Source organism: Pipistrellus hanaki (genome assembly GCF_964339955.1).
Source record: "Pipistrellus hanaki genome assembly, chromosome: 3".
Taxonomy (NCBI): Eukaryota; Metazoa; Chordata; class Mammalia; order Chiroptera; family Vespertilionidae; genus Pipistrellus; species Pipistrellus hanaki.
Genome location: NC_140505.1, coordinates 176,106,801 through 176,126,281, shown reverse-complemented (window position 1 = coordinate 176,126,281; position 19,481 = coordinate 176,106,801). Strand labels below are relative to the sequence as shown.

General features: G+C 41.7%; 1 protein-coding gene across 6 annotated transcripts in view; it reads right to left on the bottom strand.

Moving 5' to 3' along the window:
- ANO4 (anoctamin 4) overlaps window positions 1-19,481 on the bottom strand; it is a 275,780-nt gene that overhangs the window by 15,559 nt on the left and 240,740 nt on the right. For all 6 annotated transcript variants that reach the window (XM_084880421.1, XM_084880417.1, XM_084880420.1 and 3 more), the window contains 8 exons: window positions 18,193-18,357; window positions 15,345-15,381; window positions 13,108-13,219; window positions 12,096-12,153; window positions 11,906-12,003; window positions 9,582-9,724; window positions 4,731-4,883; window positions 3,623-3,770 (listed from right to left, as the gene is read on the bottom strand). In XM_084880421.1, coding sequence (XP_084736547.1) covers window positions 3,623-3,770; window positions 4,731-4,883; window positions 9,582-9,724; window positions 11,906-12,003; window positions 12,096-12,153; window positions 13,108-13,219; window positions 15,345-15,381; window positions 18,193-18,357 — 914 coding nt within the window. The remainder of the gene's footprint in view (window positions 1-3,622; window positions 3,771-4,730; window positions 4,884-9,581; window positions 9,725-11,905; window positions 12,004-12,095; window positions 12,154-13,107; window positions 13,220-15,344; window positions 15,382-18,192; window positions 18,358-19,481) is intronic.

Here is a 19,481-nt window from a genome sequence, read left to right as displayed (position 1 = left end):
CCTTCAGTCTGTGTCTTTCAATCTGAAGTGGGTCTCTTGTAGGCAGCATATGTACAGGTGTCTTTTTTTTTTAATGCATTCAGCCATCCTCTGTCTTTTGATTGGAGCAGTTTAGTTCATTTAGATTTAAAGTAATTATTGATAGGTATGCAGTTATTGCAGTTTTACTTTTTTCTGATTATTTTTCTAGACCTATGTTCCTTTGCTCTCTTGCTTTCTTTTCCTATATGTTAATGACTTTCTATATTGTTGTGTTTGGATTCCTTTCTCTATTTCTTGTATACTTCTTGTAGATTTTTTGTTTGTGGTTACCCTGTGTCTCATATATGCCAAGCTATGTTTTAAAAAATATATATTTTATTGATTTTTGACAGAGAGGAAGGGACAGGGATAGAGAGTTAGAAACATAGATGAGAAACATCAATTGTATGTCTCCTGCACATCCCCTACTGGGGATGTGCCCACAACCAAGGTACATGCCCTTATCCAGAATTAAACTTGGGACCCTTCAGTCCGCAGGCAGACGCTCTATTCACTGAGTCAAACTGGTCAGGCCCCAAGCTATGTTTACAGCAGTTTTAGGTTGATGGGCACTTACATTCAGACATATCCCCTTCACACTTATGTTTCTGTCATTATTTTTACTTCTTTTGTGTGTGTGTGTTTGCCTTAATGTATTGTTGTAATCACACATTACCTTTCTAATTTTGCCTTTTAACCTTTATATTAGCTTTATAGTTGGTTGATCATCTGATTTTACTGCCCTGTGTCAGTGAGATTTTTTCTTTCCTATTTTATTCTTAAATAGGTCCCTTTAACATTTATTTTTTTTAAATATATTTTTTATTGATTTTTTACAGAGAGAAAGGGAAAGAGAGATAGAGAGCTAGAAACATCGATGAGAGAGAAACATCGACCAGCTGCCTCTTGCACACCCCCTACCGGGGATGTACATGCCCTTGACCGGAATTGAACCTGGGACCTTTCTGTCCGCAGACCGACGCTCTACCACTGAGCCAAACCGGTTTTGGCCCTTTAACATTTCTTGAGTGGTGATGAACTCCTTTAGCTTTTTGTGTGTGTGTGTGTGTTGGTGATACTTTATTATCTTCTTTTGTCTGAGAGACTCTCTCTCTTTCAATTCTAAATGATAGCCATCCTGGGTAGAGTAATCTTAGTTGTGGGTCTTTGCATTCCATCACTTTGAATATTTTATGCCACTGCCTTCTGACCTGCAAAGTTTCTGTTGAAAAACCAGCTGACTGTGTGGTTCAGGATAGAGAGTACTACATGAGTCTAGGCTTAGTATCTTCATGTGGGCTCCAGCAGTTACACTGCCTTATGATTCTAGATTCATTTTTCTCTCTTTTTAGACAAAACGATTTTACAGCTTTTTAAAAAATTAAGTTCATTGGGATGACATTGGTTAATAGGTTTCAAGTGTACATTTCTATAATACATGATCTGTATATTGCATTGTTTCCACCACTCAAAGTAAAATCATCTTCCATTACCATATATTTGTCCCATTTTCCTTTGCTACTAAATTGGTACAGACACTATGGAAAGCAGTATGGTAGTTCCTTAAAATGTTAAGAATAGAGTTACCCTATGATCCCTCTTCTGGGTGTCTACCTGAAAAACTAAATAAAAAAAATATTTTACTTGCAAAAATATATATTTTATTGATTTTTTTACAGAGAGGAAGAGAGAGGGATAGAGAGATAGAAACATGGATGAGAGAGAATCATCGATAGCTGCCTCTTGCACACTCCCTACCGGGGATGTGCCCGCAACCAAGGTACATGCCCTTGACCGGAATCGAACCTGGGACCTTTCAGTCCACAGTCCCGATGCTCTATCCATTGCGCCAAACCGGTTTCGTACTCACAAAGATATATAAACCCCTGCATTCATTGCAGCATTATTCACAGTGGCCAACACATAGAGACAGAGTGTCCTTTGATGGAGGACTGGATAAGGACAATGCGGTATGTATATACTATGGAATACTACTCAGCCATAAGAACAGATGAAATATTGCCATGTGTGACAACATAGGTGGAACTTGAGAATATTATGCTAAGTGGACTCACTTCTCTTAGTGTCTCCTTTTCAAAGTAAAGGTAATAATGTGTAACTCACTATCAGGTTTGTTTTGAGAGTCAAATGCAAAACATACTGAAAGTGGTTTGAAATAAAGGTAAACGTTTTTTAGGCTAAGTCAAGAGAATGTTAACAGTTACACTTGGAAAGAAATGTGTGGGTACTACAACATAAGTCTTTAAATCTCTCTTAAAATGGGATGTTATGCTCATTTAAGGTTGCTAGATAATTAGTATTTAATGGCCATAGGTTAATGTAGTAAAGAACTTTATAAAAACCTCTTCAAATAGCTGACATGTGAGCTTTCCAGTATTTGATCATCTATGCCTTAGACTGAGTATTTATGTAGGCTTAATGAAATTGGACCTAGGCCAGGTGTATATTAATTCAGTTGTCTTGAGTCAGTGGCACTTGACTCCTTGGGGCTACTTGAACTACAATGGCTCTAGAAAATGAGGTAATTTGGCTCAGACTAGTAAACCAGAAGGCAGAGATACTTGTATAAGTAAGCATCAAAAAAAATCATCCCATGGCATGTCCCCAGTAGGGGGTGTGCAAGAGGCAGCTGATCGATGACTCTCTCTCATCGATGTTTCTAACTCTCTATCTCTCTCCCTTCCTCTCTGTACAAAATCAATAAAATATATTTTTTTTAAAAAAATCATCCCATGGGGATGATCTTGGGACATTGAAAAATACTCTATGATCCCAGCACATACCCCACTCTGACCAAGACATGTAAATCCCACAATTTGAATTAGATTATTTTGACATTAGTCAAACAGGGACAAACTTTCCATGAAAATATGTTAAGACTTCTTGTCTTTTTTTCAAGGGTTTACCAATGAAAGCCAGGGAACATGTTATAATTTTGCCAAGGCTTTTTAAACTAGAAATTGGAGTCCTGGCTTTGGAACCATTGAGATGATGCCACAGAACTCAGCTCCTAGGGAGTCGAGTTCACTCTGTTTGCTTGCTATTATGTATACACTGGTCAGGTCAATAGCCAGGAAATGATCATTCAGTTACTTATTTCACAAATATTTGCTGAGTACCTCGTGGGCACCCAGCACAGGGTTACATATTTCCCATGTAGAATTTGCAAAGTCTACATATTAATATTAAAAGGGGAACCAGATCATAACTAGTCTTTTACAAACTCAGAGAAGTACCATTTCTCTACACTACATCATGTACCACTGTTCTGCTGAACACATTAAAATACCACACCATGCATTTCTGAATTTATAGTGGTAAGGCCAGGAGGAAAATGGTTAATTGTTGCTCTCACATTGGATTCCACTTAAAACTTGTCTGACTTGTATGACCCCCATTCCTTCAATAGATCAGGATGCATTCATTTTGACTGAAAGTGTTTTAATTCCACCTTTCCCACTACAAGCCTTCTTGCCCCAAGTTTGTGACCCAATTACTCCAATGCAGAGGTTTCTGAGTGTCTAACACAACACAATGGCTAGGCAATGGAGATCTCATGATAGTGTTACAGCAAACTTACTTTTGCCCAGCTTCTCCTTGGCCTGCACAAGGTCCATACTTATAAGCGTACACCAAGCGAGGAATAAAGTCAGATGTTATCGCTATGACAAACGCATTTGTAATAACAGAGAGAATTCCAATGCCTTCAAGAATTCCGTACCAAATTCCTATTCAAAGAGAAGCATTATATTAATTCCAAACACACAGCAGAGGCACTAAGTATGAAATTAACTGGGGTAACTAGTATTCCAGCGTTCTTTGCAAGGGTCCTTTTATCTTCCCCAATACACTTGCAAAACAAGAGTAAGAATTTGTACTTGCAAACACCTTGGCAGTGAAGGAGTTTCTGTGAAAACGCCAATACTCATGACTTAAAAACTTAATCAGGATCGGACATAAGTAGAGAATTCTGGTCAATGATAAGGCACCCAAGCCCCCACTGATAAGGCTGGCACAGGCAATTTCACGCTGACACCAGTTCCTTAGGGGTACAGACAGGGTTCCTCTGGTTCATCAGCAGGTCCAGTTCCTGACACTGACACAGAGCCAGGATAGGTGCTCACCGAATGTGTGTGAATTTCCTATGGATGTTAAAAGACTAATGTGAGCCAAACACACCCACGCTCAATCCTCTTCCCTACACATTACCCTGTACTCAGCCCGGATGCATAAATGAATAGAAGTCAATCTCCGATAACAGGCAGATCACAGGCTGCACCTGACTCAACTCAGCATCTCTGATTAAAGACCACAGGTCACCTCTGTCTTTAGGAAAACTGGATCATGCTCGTGTGACTCACACTTTTAAGAAAGAGCAAATCAAAGTTAAGCTGATGGGAGATCTACTTTGAAAAGAAACTAAAGGATAATCAAAAGTGCAGATTCCAGTCTTAAGATAGTTCTATTTTTAAGTATAACTTTTCTAGCACTGGAAATGATAACTCTCCAAATAGCTTTAAATAATATAAGAAGTAAAGCTGCCTAACACAATTATTCTTTTGCAAGCGTTAGTTGAATCACCTTACATGGAAACTATAAGTAAAAAAAAATCTAACGTTGATCATTGTTTTTATTTTATCTAACAGATGGTTAATATCTTTTAAAACACATACCCAAATCAAACTTACCTATGTCTTTGGCCCTTGAAGCTAAAGGTCGCCTCCATTGTGTGACAAATTTGTAAGCATCAAGTCGAATTTCAATTACGTTATTCAGTAAGGCCAGAAGTGGTGCTAGGGGAAAAGCTGCCACAAAGATAGTTGTGAATCCAAACTGAAGAACTAGAGGAAAAAAGAAACAAGTGTATTGGTTGGCCATGACTATTTTCAAAAGAATAATAATATGAATTTCTCATTGTTTTAACCCATATCTTTCTCACCTCCCCCCCTCCCCCCCCCCCCCCCCCCCCCAAAGCACGGGGAACAGAAAAGCACGGGGAACAGAATGATAGGCAGGTATTAAAAAAAAAAAAAAAAAAAAAAAAAAAAAGGCAATCCTGGGCCCAGGAGTAATGATCATACCTAAGATCAAAGATCTGGTTTTCTAAATACCATCTATAATAATAAAAGTGTAATATGCAAATGGCCCAAACAGCGGAACGACCGCCTGGATGACTTTCCAGATGACCTTCCAGACAAAGCCTGGGCTGCGAGGGCCAAGACATCCGGGGCTGTGAAGGTCTACTCTTGCATGAATTTCATGCATCGGGCATCTAGTTGTCTAATAAAAGAACAAGACATCCTTGGAGAAATGTTTGATTTCAGAGCTATGGTAGAGAAAATACAAGATGAGCCTGGAACATCTTATGATGCCAGAAAGTTAAGAAGTGCTTTAGTAGCGCTCACAAGTACATTTTATGATATGGGAGCGTTGAGAGACTAGTTGATGGGGACTTAGGGAGTTCTGTGGGAAACAGAGGGGAAAGTTGGGGAATATCTCATAGTGGAAATGAAAAAAAAAATACAACTAAAGGAAAAATGGGAGTGGTTATCAAAAACTGTGCCTCTTTCATAATTTTGCTTCAGGTACACACTCTAGGAATACTATACAGCGATGAAAATGAAGTACTACCACCTGTAACGACATGGAAGAATCTAATCAACATCATGTACAATGAAAAAGGCATTGACAAGAGTATGTATTGCGCAATTCTATGTATGTGGAGATAAAAAGAGACAAAATTAATATGTGGTGGTAGAAGTCAGAAAAGTGGTTAGGGAGGGTATAATGACTGTGAGAGGAGACAAAAGAGCCTCTGTGATGGTGGCAATATTCTACTTCTTGATCTAGCTCACAAGATGGAAAATATTCTTTGTAAAGAGACAGTAAATATTTCCAGCTTTTGAGGCTATAGAGCAGTGTTTCCCAAACTTCTCTCATGATGAGAATCACCTGGTGGAGTTGTTAAAACACAGATTCCTGAATCCCAACTGAGAAGTGCTAAACTAGAATTTTTGGGAACATATAAGTAAAATTGTATACTTAACTAGTGCTCTAAGACAGATTTTATATACAGAGCACTAAGTTAGGTATGCAATTTTACCTATATGTTCTCAAAAATTCTAGTTTAGCACTTCTCATCATGAGAGAAGTTTGGGAAACACTGCTATAGAGTCTCCGTCAAAACTACTCAACTCTGCTGCTGTAATGCAGAGGCAACTAAAGATAACATGTAAACAAACAAACAGTGTTTCTGTGTGCCAATAAAATGCTATTTACAAAAACTGACAATGGACTGGATATGGCCTATGAACAGTAATTTGCCAACCCTTCTCCTACATAGACTGGTTACATTGGTGTGAAAATTCATTGGTTTGTATACACCTCTCACTATATATTATATATCAATGAATTCATTAAAAAATACAACAAAGCAGAAAGCCATTAAGAAATTACAAAGCAATAAGAATGAGAGTAAGAAGTGAGAGTTCACTGAGATTTCTTGCTGCCAAGACACCACAGTATTTGGGAGCACTCCAGTTCTAGCCACACAAAAGCTTCTTTGCAAGCACTCAATACACCAATATTATTTGTCATTTCCTTCTTTATGGGAGAAGAGTCCATTAAGAGACCTCAAAGCATTTCTCCTAATGAATTAACTTTATTAAGTTTTATTATGAATGCTCAAATTGATTTCTTCTCCAAGTTATATCGCTCAGCCATTTTGTAATTGAAACTCTGAAAATACCAGTAGATACTTAGCACATAAGCAATCTAAGACACATTAAGCATGAATTCTACTGCCCCTTTAATTTTCAGATTCCACAGAAAGAACTGCTACTTCCAGAAGTAATGCATCTTGCCCACCTTTACCCCCAATTTCCACCCCAATGTTGCAAAGCTTTAACCCAAGTTTAAAAAAGAAAGAAAAACTATACACAATTATTATGCTAAGGGATTTTGATAGATTTTATCCCCTAGGAGATAAGATTAGGAAAATAATAAGATAATTTGTACCAAGAGCATACTATGAACAAGGACTTTTCCTAAGCCTTTTCTATGCATTAACTAATTCACACAAAGACCCTATGAATTAGTGATTCTTATCATTCCCACTTCAGAAATGAGGAAATTAAGACAAAGAGATATTAACCACCTAAAGTTTCACAGGTAATATGGGAAAGGGTTGAGATCTGAACCCAGGTAATCTGTTTGCAGACCCCATGCTCTTAGTTACATCTATTGGGTCGGCAGCTAAGTAATTGCGGATTTTTAAAAGAAAATCAAAGACAATTTTTTCATGGAACTAAATAACTTTATTCTTTAATGTATTGCCCATTTTGATCAATGACCTTTTGCCATCTTTCAGGCAGCATCATAATCCCACGTTCAAAAAACTTCTGGTTTTTATTAGCAAAAAACTGAATCAGGTACGATTTGACATCATCATCATTATTGAAATTTTTACCATTCAAGGAGTTTTGTAAAGATCGAAACAAAAAGTAATCAGATGGTGCAAGGTCAGGACTATATGGTGGATGTGGCAAAACATCCCAACCAAGCTCCATTAATTTTTGCCGAGTGACCAAAGATGTGTGTGGCCTTGCATTGTCATGATGGAATACAACACCTTTTCTATTTGTCAATTCGGGCCACTTTTCTCCAACTGCATTGTTTAATTTCGTTAGTTGTTCAATGTAGACATCAGAATTGATCGTTCGGTTGGGTGGTAAGAGTTCAAAGTAGACCATTCCTTTGTAATCCCACCAAACTGATAACAAAACCTTCTTTTGATGAATATCAGCTTTTGATGTTGTTTGAGTTGGTTCACCTGGCCTGCTCCACGATCTTTTCCGCTTGATATTGTTGTAAACAACCCATTTTTCATCGCCAGTTATCAGTCGTTTTAAAAATGGATCATTTTCATTACGTTTCTTTAGCAAATCGCAGCTGCTAATGCGTTGCGTTAACTGTGATTCTTTCAGTTCGTGAGGAACCCATGTATCGAGTTTTTGAACATAGCCAAGTTGTTTTAAGTGAGTTTCAATGCATGTATGTGATACATGAAGCTTCTCTGCAATCTCACGTGTTGTACTGTGACAGTCCGAATTGATTATTGCTTTGATTAGGGCGTCATCAACTTCAACTGGACGACCAGAGCGTCTTTCATCTTTGAGTGAAAAATTACCAGAACGAAATTTGGCAAACCAATTTTGACACTGCCGTTCTTTTAAGGCTTCGTCACCATAAACAGCACATAACTTTTTATGAGCTTGTGATGCGTTTTTCCCTTGCGGAAATAAAAAAGCAAAATATGACGAAAATGTTCCTTTTGATTTTCCATTTTTCAACGAACGCCAAACAAAAACTACAAAACAGATCAAAAAACTTTTTTTACTGATTAACAGCTGAATAGCCAACTATCAAATACAAAATGTGTTTTACATTTGTACTACGTCTGCAAACCTAAAAATTCAACTGAAGCCATATATGTGTGAAACCCGCAATTACTTAGTTGCCGACCCAATATTTATATAAAAGCCCAGCGACCCTCAGGGCGGAATGACCAGAAAGACCAGTCACTATGACCTGCACTGACTACCAGGGGGCAGATGCTCAATACAATGCAGGAGCTGCCCCCTGGTGGTCAGTGCACCCCCACAGTGGGAGTGCTGTTCAGCCAGAAACCTGGCTCATCGCTGGCAAACACAGCAGCAGTGGTGGGAGCCTCTCCTGCCTCCACAGCAGCGCTAAGGAGTGAGGAGCCAAGTGGTAAGGAGTGAGCAGGTGAGCAGTTATGAGTGAGGGATCCAGGATTGTGAGAGGGTGCAGGCCAGGCTGAGGGATCACCACGCCTCAAGTAATAATTTCGTGCATTGGGCTTCTAGTACTACAATAAATAGCTTGGCTTTGATTATAAAGAAATCTGGTTTCTTAAATAAAAGTATAGCATAGCTTAGCAGTCCTTGCTTCCTAAGCCAACCCCTTCCAAGAGAATGACTGTGCCCCCTATACCCGTACTAATTCATATTGCATCATTTTACAACATGCTATTACATGTACTCTTCCCCTCTCCGGCTCCCCACAACTAGCCTGTGCACCCTGGGACTCTGCCTTATCCCTTCTTATGTGTCTAAATGCCAAGCATAGTGTCTGCCTGAACATAACATGGCTCCACAGATGTCTGCTGAATGAATCATTTAGGCCATGTGATAACAACCTTTTTCTTTGGTTCATCAGGTTTTCCAACTCATTTTTGTCCTCTGGTGATTTATTACAACAGACAGGACACAATGTCATGACACTGATGTGAATGTGACTCTAGGCTTTCGGCACCATCCCGGTGGACTGAGCTTCTTAAAGCAACACACTCCTTCCTCTACGTTCAGCTCAAGAATCCCCAAACACTGATGGCCTAGATCAGGGGTGAGGAACCTTTTTTCTGCCAAGGGCCATTTGGATATTTATAACATCATTCACTTATTGGAATTCGAATTTCTGTGAACTAGGATAAAGGATGAAGTAGGGTATTTCCATACTCATTTCTAAGTACTCATCGAAGAGTCCGTAGGCATTCATCGGCTGAAGGTTGTAGTCCTTTTCCCATTGTGGGAATCTTATTCTCCTCTCGGGCCCATGCTCTAGTCGCACTTTTCTTCTAGTCCACCAGTTCTGAATTAACCTGCACAACAAGATCAGTGTCTTTAAAAATCAGGTAACCGCTCATAGGACTTAAGTTAGAAATAGAAGTGTCTGAATGTAGACTTGTAGTTTAAAAAAAATAATTGAGGACAGGCTGCCAAGGAAAGCAAGCCTTGGAAAATAACAAGGGAGGCTATGCTTCACGTGAGCAAACAGAATGATAGATGAACTTAGTTGAATTCTTCCTGAAACTGTCATGAGATCAGTGCTGTCCATGAGGGTTAGAAAAAGGACAGAGAACATCTATAAACCAACCCCCATCTATAAAGCAACACCCAGATATGCGAGAAGAGGAAGATACGACCTCGCTGGCTTAAAAGCCATGAGGAGTCTCACCACATGGGTGCTAATCTGGGGAGCCTGGGAAATCTAGCAAACCCACAAAATGCCTCCTCTCTGGCACATGGAAACTTGCAGTTCCACAGCCAGACTGGCCCGTTTTGGACTTGAGATTAACAGGGGCTCTGACTCCCAATAAAATGCACGTCACCCTGGGGAGTCAGCACATTCATCCTTAGCAATGCTTGGGAGCACATCTTATACGGAACAGGGATGAGGAAATGGGGGTGGGAGTGGGGGGTTAGGTCTGTGCTGTTGGGGATAAGGAAAAGGTTGAAGGTTGTGGGGAGCAGACATGCCAAACACTAAATGTGAACTAAAGGAAGTAAGAGGTTGGGTCTCAAAGACAAATTCTGCCTACTTCACAGTTTTGCTCTAATGTCTACATTATTCAACAATAAAAATAGTTCTCTTGATGTCCATGACATTTTGATAAATTATGCTTTATACTTTAAATATTGCTTCTAAAGGTTTGAGTTTATGCTTTATTTTTTTTAAAGTTTTATAGAAAACATGAAACACTCGGAATAGGTTTTCTAAAGATAAAGCTAGAAGAGAAAATGACCAGTAGTGATCCTCATAGGAGTCTAAGAGATCACTTTTCAAAATGAACCAAGTTCCAGCTAATTTTTCTGATTGAGTGTTCCTCCCTGGGACCTGGAAGGTGTCTATGGAGACACCTAGCTGACACGGAAATCAGTAGATGTGTAATTAAAGCAGAAATAGGAGTGTTGCTGATTTATGTCCCTTTAAAACTTAACTGACCTGAGCTGAGCAAACACAGCAGAATTCAAGGTTATCCTTACAGAGGGGATGCGAGTTTCTGCCCATTGTCATCAACATAAATTATATGCACTAGGTAATAATATTTTCCCTGATTAAGATATGCTGACTTCGACATACTCAGATTTCTTTTCTGAATCCCTAAACTTTCCTCCTTTCCACAAGTTTCTTTTCTGTGCAGCCTGAATGTAGTTTTAAAAATTGCTGTGCCTGCCTTAACCAGTTTGGCTCAGTGGGTAGAATGTCAGCCTGCAGACTAAGGAGTACCAGGTTCAATTCCGGTCAAGGGTATATACCTTGGCTGCAGGCACATTCCCAATAGGGAGTGTGCAGGAGGCAGCTGATGGATGTTTCTAACTCTCTATCCCTCTCCCTTCCTTTCTGTAAAAAAAAAAAAAATCAATTTTATATATATATATATATATATATATATATATATATGTGTGTGTGTGTGTGTGTGTGTGTGTGTGTGTAGAGATCTAGTTAATGTGCTCCAGAGACTTGTAATGCTGGAGCTAGAGCATCAGAGACATCACTGGAAGCAGCTTGCATGCAAGTGTCCCATATTGAGGGGCCCAATCTTCTTAAAAAGCATTCACTTTTGTTCATGTGACTTGTGCTAAGTATTCCAAATGAGCCAGTGTGTATCATTATTATTTTTGTTATGGCAATGACTTTTTAAAAATTGATTACTGGAGAGGGAGTGAGAGAGAAACATTGATGCGAGAGCTGAACAATCTTGATTGGCTGCTTTCTGCCTGCCACCTGCTGGAGGCCGAGCCTGCAACCTGAGCATGTGCCCTAACAGGGAATTGAACCAGTAACCCCTTGGTGCACTGGGTGATGCCCAACCAACTGAGCCACACCGGCCATTGCCAATGCTAGTTATTTTCGTGAATGTCTTGGAGCGTAAACACTTAGCTCCAAGGACAGGCCCTGGCTTAGTTGCTGAGTCTGCACTGCTAATCTTACTTGCCATGCCTAGAAAAGCCAATAATGAGCAACGCTGCCTCTCAAGCACAGACAGGAAGGTACTTACGGGTAGCCAAGCTCCATGAAATTATTCCAGGTCTGCTTTAGCACCATTATAATACCCATTTGCATACAGAGATCAATAAGGCATCCACTGGGGTGGCACTGGGAGGTAAGTAAACACAGAAATTCAGGAATCAATGGAGAGGAAGAAAAGGGGTCCTTTAGGAAACAAGGAATGATGGGAGAATACAGACCTCTTCTAGTCTCCACCGGTTTATCAGCCTCAAATAGGCACCTGGGTGTCCTGCAAATCTTCAACACAGAGAAACAGACCGTTAGCATCCTGTAGGTCTAAGACTTCAGTGAATAGTCTATTCCCAGTAGCACATCTTCCAATGAAAATTACTGGGGCAGTGACAGGTCTGAGGGAATTAGGAAATGCTACAGAGCTTCTGGAATTCTCTGGGGCATCTGCCTCTCCTGGCCTTTCTGTCTGCTACCAGGCACAGTTCTTACTGTTTGCCGTGACTTTGAACATTTTCTGTTGAATATTAAGTGCTCTGGTCTCTGCCTGTGGTCAAGGCCTGTGTAAGCAGCAAGGCGGACTGAAACACATTCTGATCTTTTTGAATAACAGTAATGATATTGTTGTTGTTGCTTTTTTCCAATCAAATGATTTGATTAGGGTTCCATTCTAAAGCACCTAATACTGCGGTGTGGCTGCTCATTCATCTGACCAAAACCTAATCCCCATCCCATCCCTGGTTCTCTTCTGCCAGAAACACTTCCTGGTGTGGTGAATTCATGGGACACGAATGAATGCAGATCCTTTCCAAATCCTCATCCTGTGTTAGCCCCCTCCTGTATGGATGTCCATCCCTCTTCTGTGGCGTCAGAGGGATCTAGGACATGCTGCAGGCCATCCACCCCTCTCATGCCCCTGCTCCTATAGGTGTGGGGTCCGGGCCCTGACTCAGGTGCAGATGGAGTCCACAAGTTTGGCATCCATCCTTCCCCCATGCAAATCACTTTCCTCCCCTTACCCTTGGCTAGAAAAGGTGCCCAGGTACTCACTGGTGATTTGCACGTGCCCTAACAGGAAAACCATCTCCAAGACGGGAATGGAAAGGAGGAGGCTGAGCTCTGTTTATACTTTGAATGAATCACGCAAAAGGCAAAACTCCTCTGTTGCCCTGAGCTGTCAATGACCCCTGAGCTTTCTGTCCCCCCCGCCCACCCAGGAGTGTGGGGAGAGCTGGTTCCTACCTCCCAAGGAAGAACGCGATGTAAAATGTGGAGCTGTTCAGATTGACAAACTGAAAAAGAAACATTTTCAGGGTGAAGCTGTTCTCCCACTCCGACTCTGTGCGAGGCTGTTCTGTGAACAGAAAGGAAGCCCAGTTTGAGAGGCTGACTCAGATGCCTGCTCCACTCCCCGTCCTCCTCCCCACACACACAGGGTGGGGGCAGAGGCGGGCTAAGGAGACCCAGTTTGCATATAGATGGAGCCGGACAAAGTGGCTCATCCATGGGATTCTCAAGCTTGCAGACCAGCCAGCCCCACCAAGGGTTTGGAGGGAAGTGGCTACTGAATTGGCGGAAGAGTAGACCATTCAGTTTGTTTCACTGACACACGGACCCGAGAGCCTGGAGTAGACACATTTGGGCTGAAGGAGCCTTGTTCCCAGTCATGGCTCCCTGCAGGAGACTTTCCTTTTGCTCTTAGCCCCTGCCTGTGGGGAAGGCCTGAGTGGCGCCAGGCACCCTCCCAGTCCCTAATAATTCCTTGGTCTCGACTTTTCTTGCTGAAGAAATGCCAGATGCTCATGGGGAGAGGGCGTCAGATCCCCATCCCAGAGTGCTGAGAGCATCTGACTTCACCTGCCATCCTCAGCCCCCGTGTTTCACTCTCAGGGACAAATATTAAGGAGGACCTCATCTTGACAGCTTTTACCGTCTATCACCGTCTTTGTCTTATCATTCCCCGACCTCACTCGGGTGCCAATCCTCACCTCCTTAGATCCTGACGTCCACAGAGCAAACACTATCTGAACATGGTAAGTGGGGACCAAACCTCCAATGTGGCTGCTCATGTTAAATGCACGGATCCTTCCCTATGTGCTGCGGCCTCACCCCCAGCAGGACCAGAGAAAACTGGTCCTGCTGGGGGTGAGGACAGCACTTTCTGTTACGCAACCGCGCTTTCTCTTTCCACATTCCCTGAGCTTCTGATGGCTCATTACGCAACCGCGCTTTCTCTTTCCACATTCCCTGAGCTTCTGATGGCTCATTTACCATTCCAACCCATGCATTCCCTTTCCATGAAATTATAGCTCACACTGCTTCCTAGAAGCATATCAGAGAAAGGAGGGGGGAGGGAGAGAGGTTCTGATTGAAAGTGGTTGAAATGTCAGCGTTGGGAACGAGCTGCATCGCTGTGGAGGGAAGAAAAGAACAAAGGATGCATAGAGGGTTTTAGTTTTATTTCACTTCTGCTACCAAACTGTTACAAGGAAGGTCTCCCAGGTTGTCAGCCAGCTGGGTAGGTTCCCAGGTGTCCCCACCACAGCTGGACTGAGCTACATCTACACAGGCATCTTTGCCAGCCTGGATCAAGGTGCTATGGGGTACAGCCTTCCAAGGCAGAGTTACCTCTTTCTGGGGACATAAGCCTCTTTCTATCTTTTTTGGCAAGGGGTGCTGGGAAATTTCAATGACACGAAGGGAAACAAGCCAAGTGCCTACCTCTGTATCTGGTACACAGCAGGGCTCAAAAAAAATGACATCTTGTATTATCATGATTCTTAGAAATAAAAACACCTTTGTGATTCTTCCCCGCCCCCCGCCCTGCCTTGGACAAGCAACATATAGGAAAGCACTAACATAGATTACATAGGGGAGGGTAATTTCCTCAAATTACATAGAGTAAAAAAACAACAACAAACGAATAGCTCAATAATAAAATTGGGATGCTTTCTCTTTCTGTGGAAAGTGTACAGGGCACAGCTGGCTACCAGATGGTTCTAGGGCTTTACGGAGTCAGAAGAATGTCCTCAGGGATGATTTGTCCGGGTGAGGGTCATGTTTCCGTGTCAGTGATGGTTAGCCCGCCCACTCTAGTCCTCCTACTCATGGAAACGGGCCCATTGTTCAATAAGTAAAAATTATAGGCAATAGCAAGCAAGCACTTTTCTGATTTTGGGCACTTTACACACATGTACTTTTGGGACAGCATGGATTTTTGTGTGTTAAAAGAAAACCTATTTTATGTCAGCTCATGACAGATCAATTTTGTGACAGGTTTTAAATCTTTAGGTAGAAAAGATCCCCGGATGATTAGGCATATTTAAAATATCCTGTGGAGGGCGATAAAATTGCTGTGTGCCACTCAAAGTAAAGGGGATGCGGTCTTTCTTTTTCAGCAGCATTTCAAAAATGAATCTTTGAAAAGGTACTTTTCAAACCACAATACTGTACCAGGAAAGAAAAACGGTTTCACTTACCTAAATTGGTCAGAAAAAGTGCAACTTTTTCATAGAGCTGTAAAATAAAATGCATACATTTAACAAATGAACTGTAGATGTTCTTAAAATCTGTAATTATCAAGGAGACAAGTAATCAAGTGATGAGTGAAAATAAATTCATTATCCATCCACTGCCCAAACAATGAAAATAATGTGAACAACTGTGTCCTCTAGGAAAAGAAAGAAGGCACAAGGTCCCATTTTAGTAATCATCTCCCTCTGGAGTGACTAATTCTGTGATAACAGAGCTAGCTAGCTGCCACTAATTACCAGCTTGCTCACTTTTCTTCTTTGTAACTTGGGGATTTTGAAATTTTTTCCCTCAAATAATACATTCCTGTGCATTTTAATAGAAAGCATAATAAACTTCCTATATTTCATTGGCTCAGTGATTACTAGTTCACCTAAGAATCATAAATAAACTTTGTTACTGGGTAGGTTAAATGCTCTGAGGAGTGACTCAGAGTTTACTGGTTATGGAATTTAGGATTATGTAAAGAGCTAGAAATGACAGTTTGAATAGATAAAACTGTGTTGATAATAATATAAAATTACTTGGCCTTTAGAAAGCCCCTTTCAAATAATGAGAGCATTTCAGTATCCCGGCCCAGATTTAAGATGCAATATAAATGGGGGTGGGGAGCTATAATTATTAATTGGACATCTCTAGGCTTAACATTGTGCTTGGCACTCCACATGCATTATCTTTTTTAAAAAATATATGTTTTATTGATTTTTTTTAAGAGAGGAAGGGAGAGGGTTAGAGAGTTAGAAGCATCAATGAGAGAGAAACATTGATCAGCTGCCTCCTGCACAGCCCCTACTGGGGATGTGCCTGCAACCAAGGTACATGCCCTTGACTGGAATCAAACCCAGGACCCTTCAATTCACAGACCAATGCTCTATCCACTGAGCCAAACCAGTCAGGGCCACATGCATTATCTTATTTATTCCCTGCTACGAATCTCTAATGTCAGCATTTTTATGTACAGGTTGACCTGAAGTCTAATAATGTCAGTCATTCCATCTCTTTTGTTCTGCAAGAAATAACAATGTAATGAGCCTACTATGTGCCAGGCCCTGCTCTAGACACTGGGAAATAACAGTAATAAAAACAAACAAAAGTTTCTGCTCTCATGGACCTGTATTCCAATGGAGAAGAAAGATAATGAACAAAATATATGTTTAAAAAAATAGCCTATGGGATGGGTATAAATGCCAGAGAGAAAAATAATGCAGGCAAGGAGATAGAAAGGTGTCAGATGGCAGGAGTGGGTTGCAATTTTAAATTGAGTGACAAGCCGAGACCGGTTTGGCTCAATGGATAGAGCATCGGCTTGGGGACTGAAGGGTCCTGGGTTCGATTCCGGTCAAGGGCATGTGCCTTGGTTGCGGGCATATCCCCAGTGGGGGGGGGGGGTGCAAGATCGATGACTCTTTCTCATCGATGTTTCTAACTCTCTATCTCTCTCCTTTCCTCTCTGTACAAAATCAATAAAATATATTTAAAATAAATAAATAAATAAATTGAGTGACAAGGGAAGCCATTAGAGAGTAACATTTGAACAAAGACCCGAAGGAGATGAGAGGCCAGTTACTATGCAGGCAGGAAGGGGAGACTATTCCAGACAGAAAGAAGAGGGAGTAGAAAGTCCCCGGTAGAGAAATGTCTGTCCCATCCAAGGAGCCAAGGGAAGGCCCACGAGGAGCAGGAGAATCTGGTGAGCAGGGAGGGGACAAGGTCAGAGCTGTCACTGAGGCCAGATAGAGGAGAGCCCAGAGGCCATGTAAACGTTTGTTCCGAGTGAGGGGAAAGCCACTGAGCATTGTGAACAGAGGAGTAACATGAGCTGACATCTGTATAAGAAGCTGGCTCTGGCCCAGCTGGCATGGCTCAGTGGTTGAGCATTGATCCATGAACTGGAAGTCATGGTTCAATTCCTGTCCTGGTCAGAGCACCTGCCCAGGTTGCGGGCTCGATTCCCAGTGGGGAGCATGCAGGAGGCAGCCAATATATAATTCTCTCTCATTATTGATGTTTTTCTCTCTCCCTTCCTCTCTGAAATCAATAAAAATATATTTTAAAAAAAGCTGGCTCTTTCTTTTGTGATGAGCATAGATTGAGGACAAACATGGAAGCCAGGAGATCAGTTAGGAGGGCACTGCCATAACCCAGGTGGGAAGTAGGGCTGTGTAAAAAGTGATCCAATTCTGGAAACGCTTTGTCAGTGAAAAGTAATAGCAGAGTCAAGGATAACGCCGAGGTTTTCAGCCTGAGCAACTACAACGGGGGAGGCTGTGGGAGGAGCTGGTTGATGCTGGAGGGAAGATAGGGAATCTGAGTTTAAATGTGAGGTGAGCATGGTGGAGTAGGTAGGTAATTTGACGTGTGTGCGGGGTTCAAGGGAGGCATCCAGGTTGAATCATACATTTGAAAAAGCCTGAAATCAACACAAGCAACATCTCAAGGAGTGCTGTGAATACTGGAAACCTTCATGTCACTCAGAATCAAAAGAAAAAGGGGGACCAATACCATCAAACTATGTTACAGGTTCTGAGCTGGGCCTTTAGAAGAAATTCTTTTTCTTAATCTCCCCAAGAAACATTTAGTGTTGTCTTATTGGATAAATAAAAAACAAACAAAAAACTAAGGTTCAGAGAAGGTGAGTGCCTTGCCCATAAAATCTGACACTAGAAAATCTCTTGACTCCATCCCCAGACCTGTGTGTATCTCATGCTGGGCACTTGGCTACATGACTCTCCGAGGCCAGGATCCTGCAGCCCATGTGTTTGCTGCCCTGGGCTGGCCACCTTGCAGCTCACTCACCACATTCAGCAGCATGATGATACAGAAGTTGATGCACACGGCGGTCCCTGTGGTCGCAACCTGAGAGTTATTCCTGATTAGTGCCCACTTGAAGGCAGCAAAAGTGCTGACGGTCACCACCCTGTAAATGACGATCCCAAACACTGCGGCGATCACCACGCATATCTGACAGGAAGACAGGAGAGGCCCAGTGAACGCATTGCCGGGGGAGGGTTCCTGAGACTTGGCCAAGTCTCTGATGATCAAAGAAAAGAAAGCAACTGCGGCCCTGACTCAACAGAGCACAACAAAACGCATAGTACTTTTCACTGCGGCTGATCCTTCCTCTCGTCTGTTTGTATTTTCTTATTCAAGTGGAAAAACCACAGTGTCTGAAAGTTGATAAGCTCTGTAAGCTACGGGGTAACATTTTATTAAGCAGCATATTAGACTGAGCAGATGAACAAATATTTATTACGGGGATCTTACCATGTCACTCTTCTGTTCAGAACTATTTACTGGTTTCCTTTTGCGTAAAAGCAAAGCCCTGATGATGACCTGCAAGTCTCTCTTCGCCTCATTGAGTGCCTTCCCCCGACTTGGGGACTCCAGACCTTCTGTCATTGTTCCCAATGGGCTCAGCACCCTTAATCTTCAAGACCGTTTCCTTTGCCTAAAATGCTGACACGCCCATTCCCCTGCCAAACACACACTCACAGCTTAGTTCCTGCCACTCATCCTTCCCAGCTCAGCTCCAAACCCACTTCATAATTACAGCTTTTTCATGACTCCCCAGAATATTTTGTTTGTTATCCAGCACCGAAGCCCTTCTTTTGGTGTCCTACTTAACATTTCTGACCATTTGTCAGTTTGATCACTGTCAGTCTCTCAATCAGGGCAGGGACGGTATTTGTAGGATCCCGTGATTTCTGCAGCCCCTTAGCCTAATTACAGGTGTTCCGCTGTTTGTTGCTGAATAAGTCAACTATGTGATAGGTGCATAACCTCTTATTAATCGGATATGAACACAGACTGATCTGAGGCATCTTTCTCTGAAGATGAAATGATATCTCTATAAAACAATGGGAATCTCCAAAACATTTTGTGACTTTCATTAGGTGACTCACTATGTCAGAGTAGAGACCTTAGCCTACTTAGTTACCAAAAACTGGATCTTAAAGTTGGGCCTTCAGAAGGCCTTTGCTGATTTGTAAATTTCATTCTTCATAGATGCATTCCTCTGTTCTCCACAAACTATTTCTGGCTTACTATGAATGACATGCTCAAAAAGTTTGAGCCTGAACCCTTGC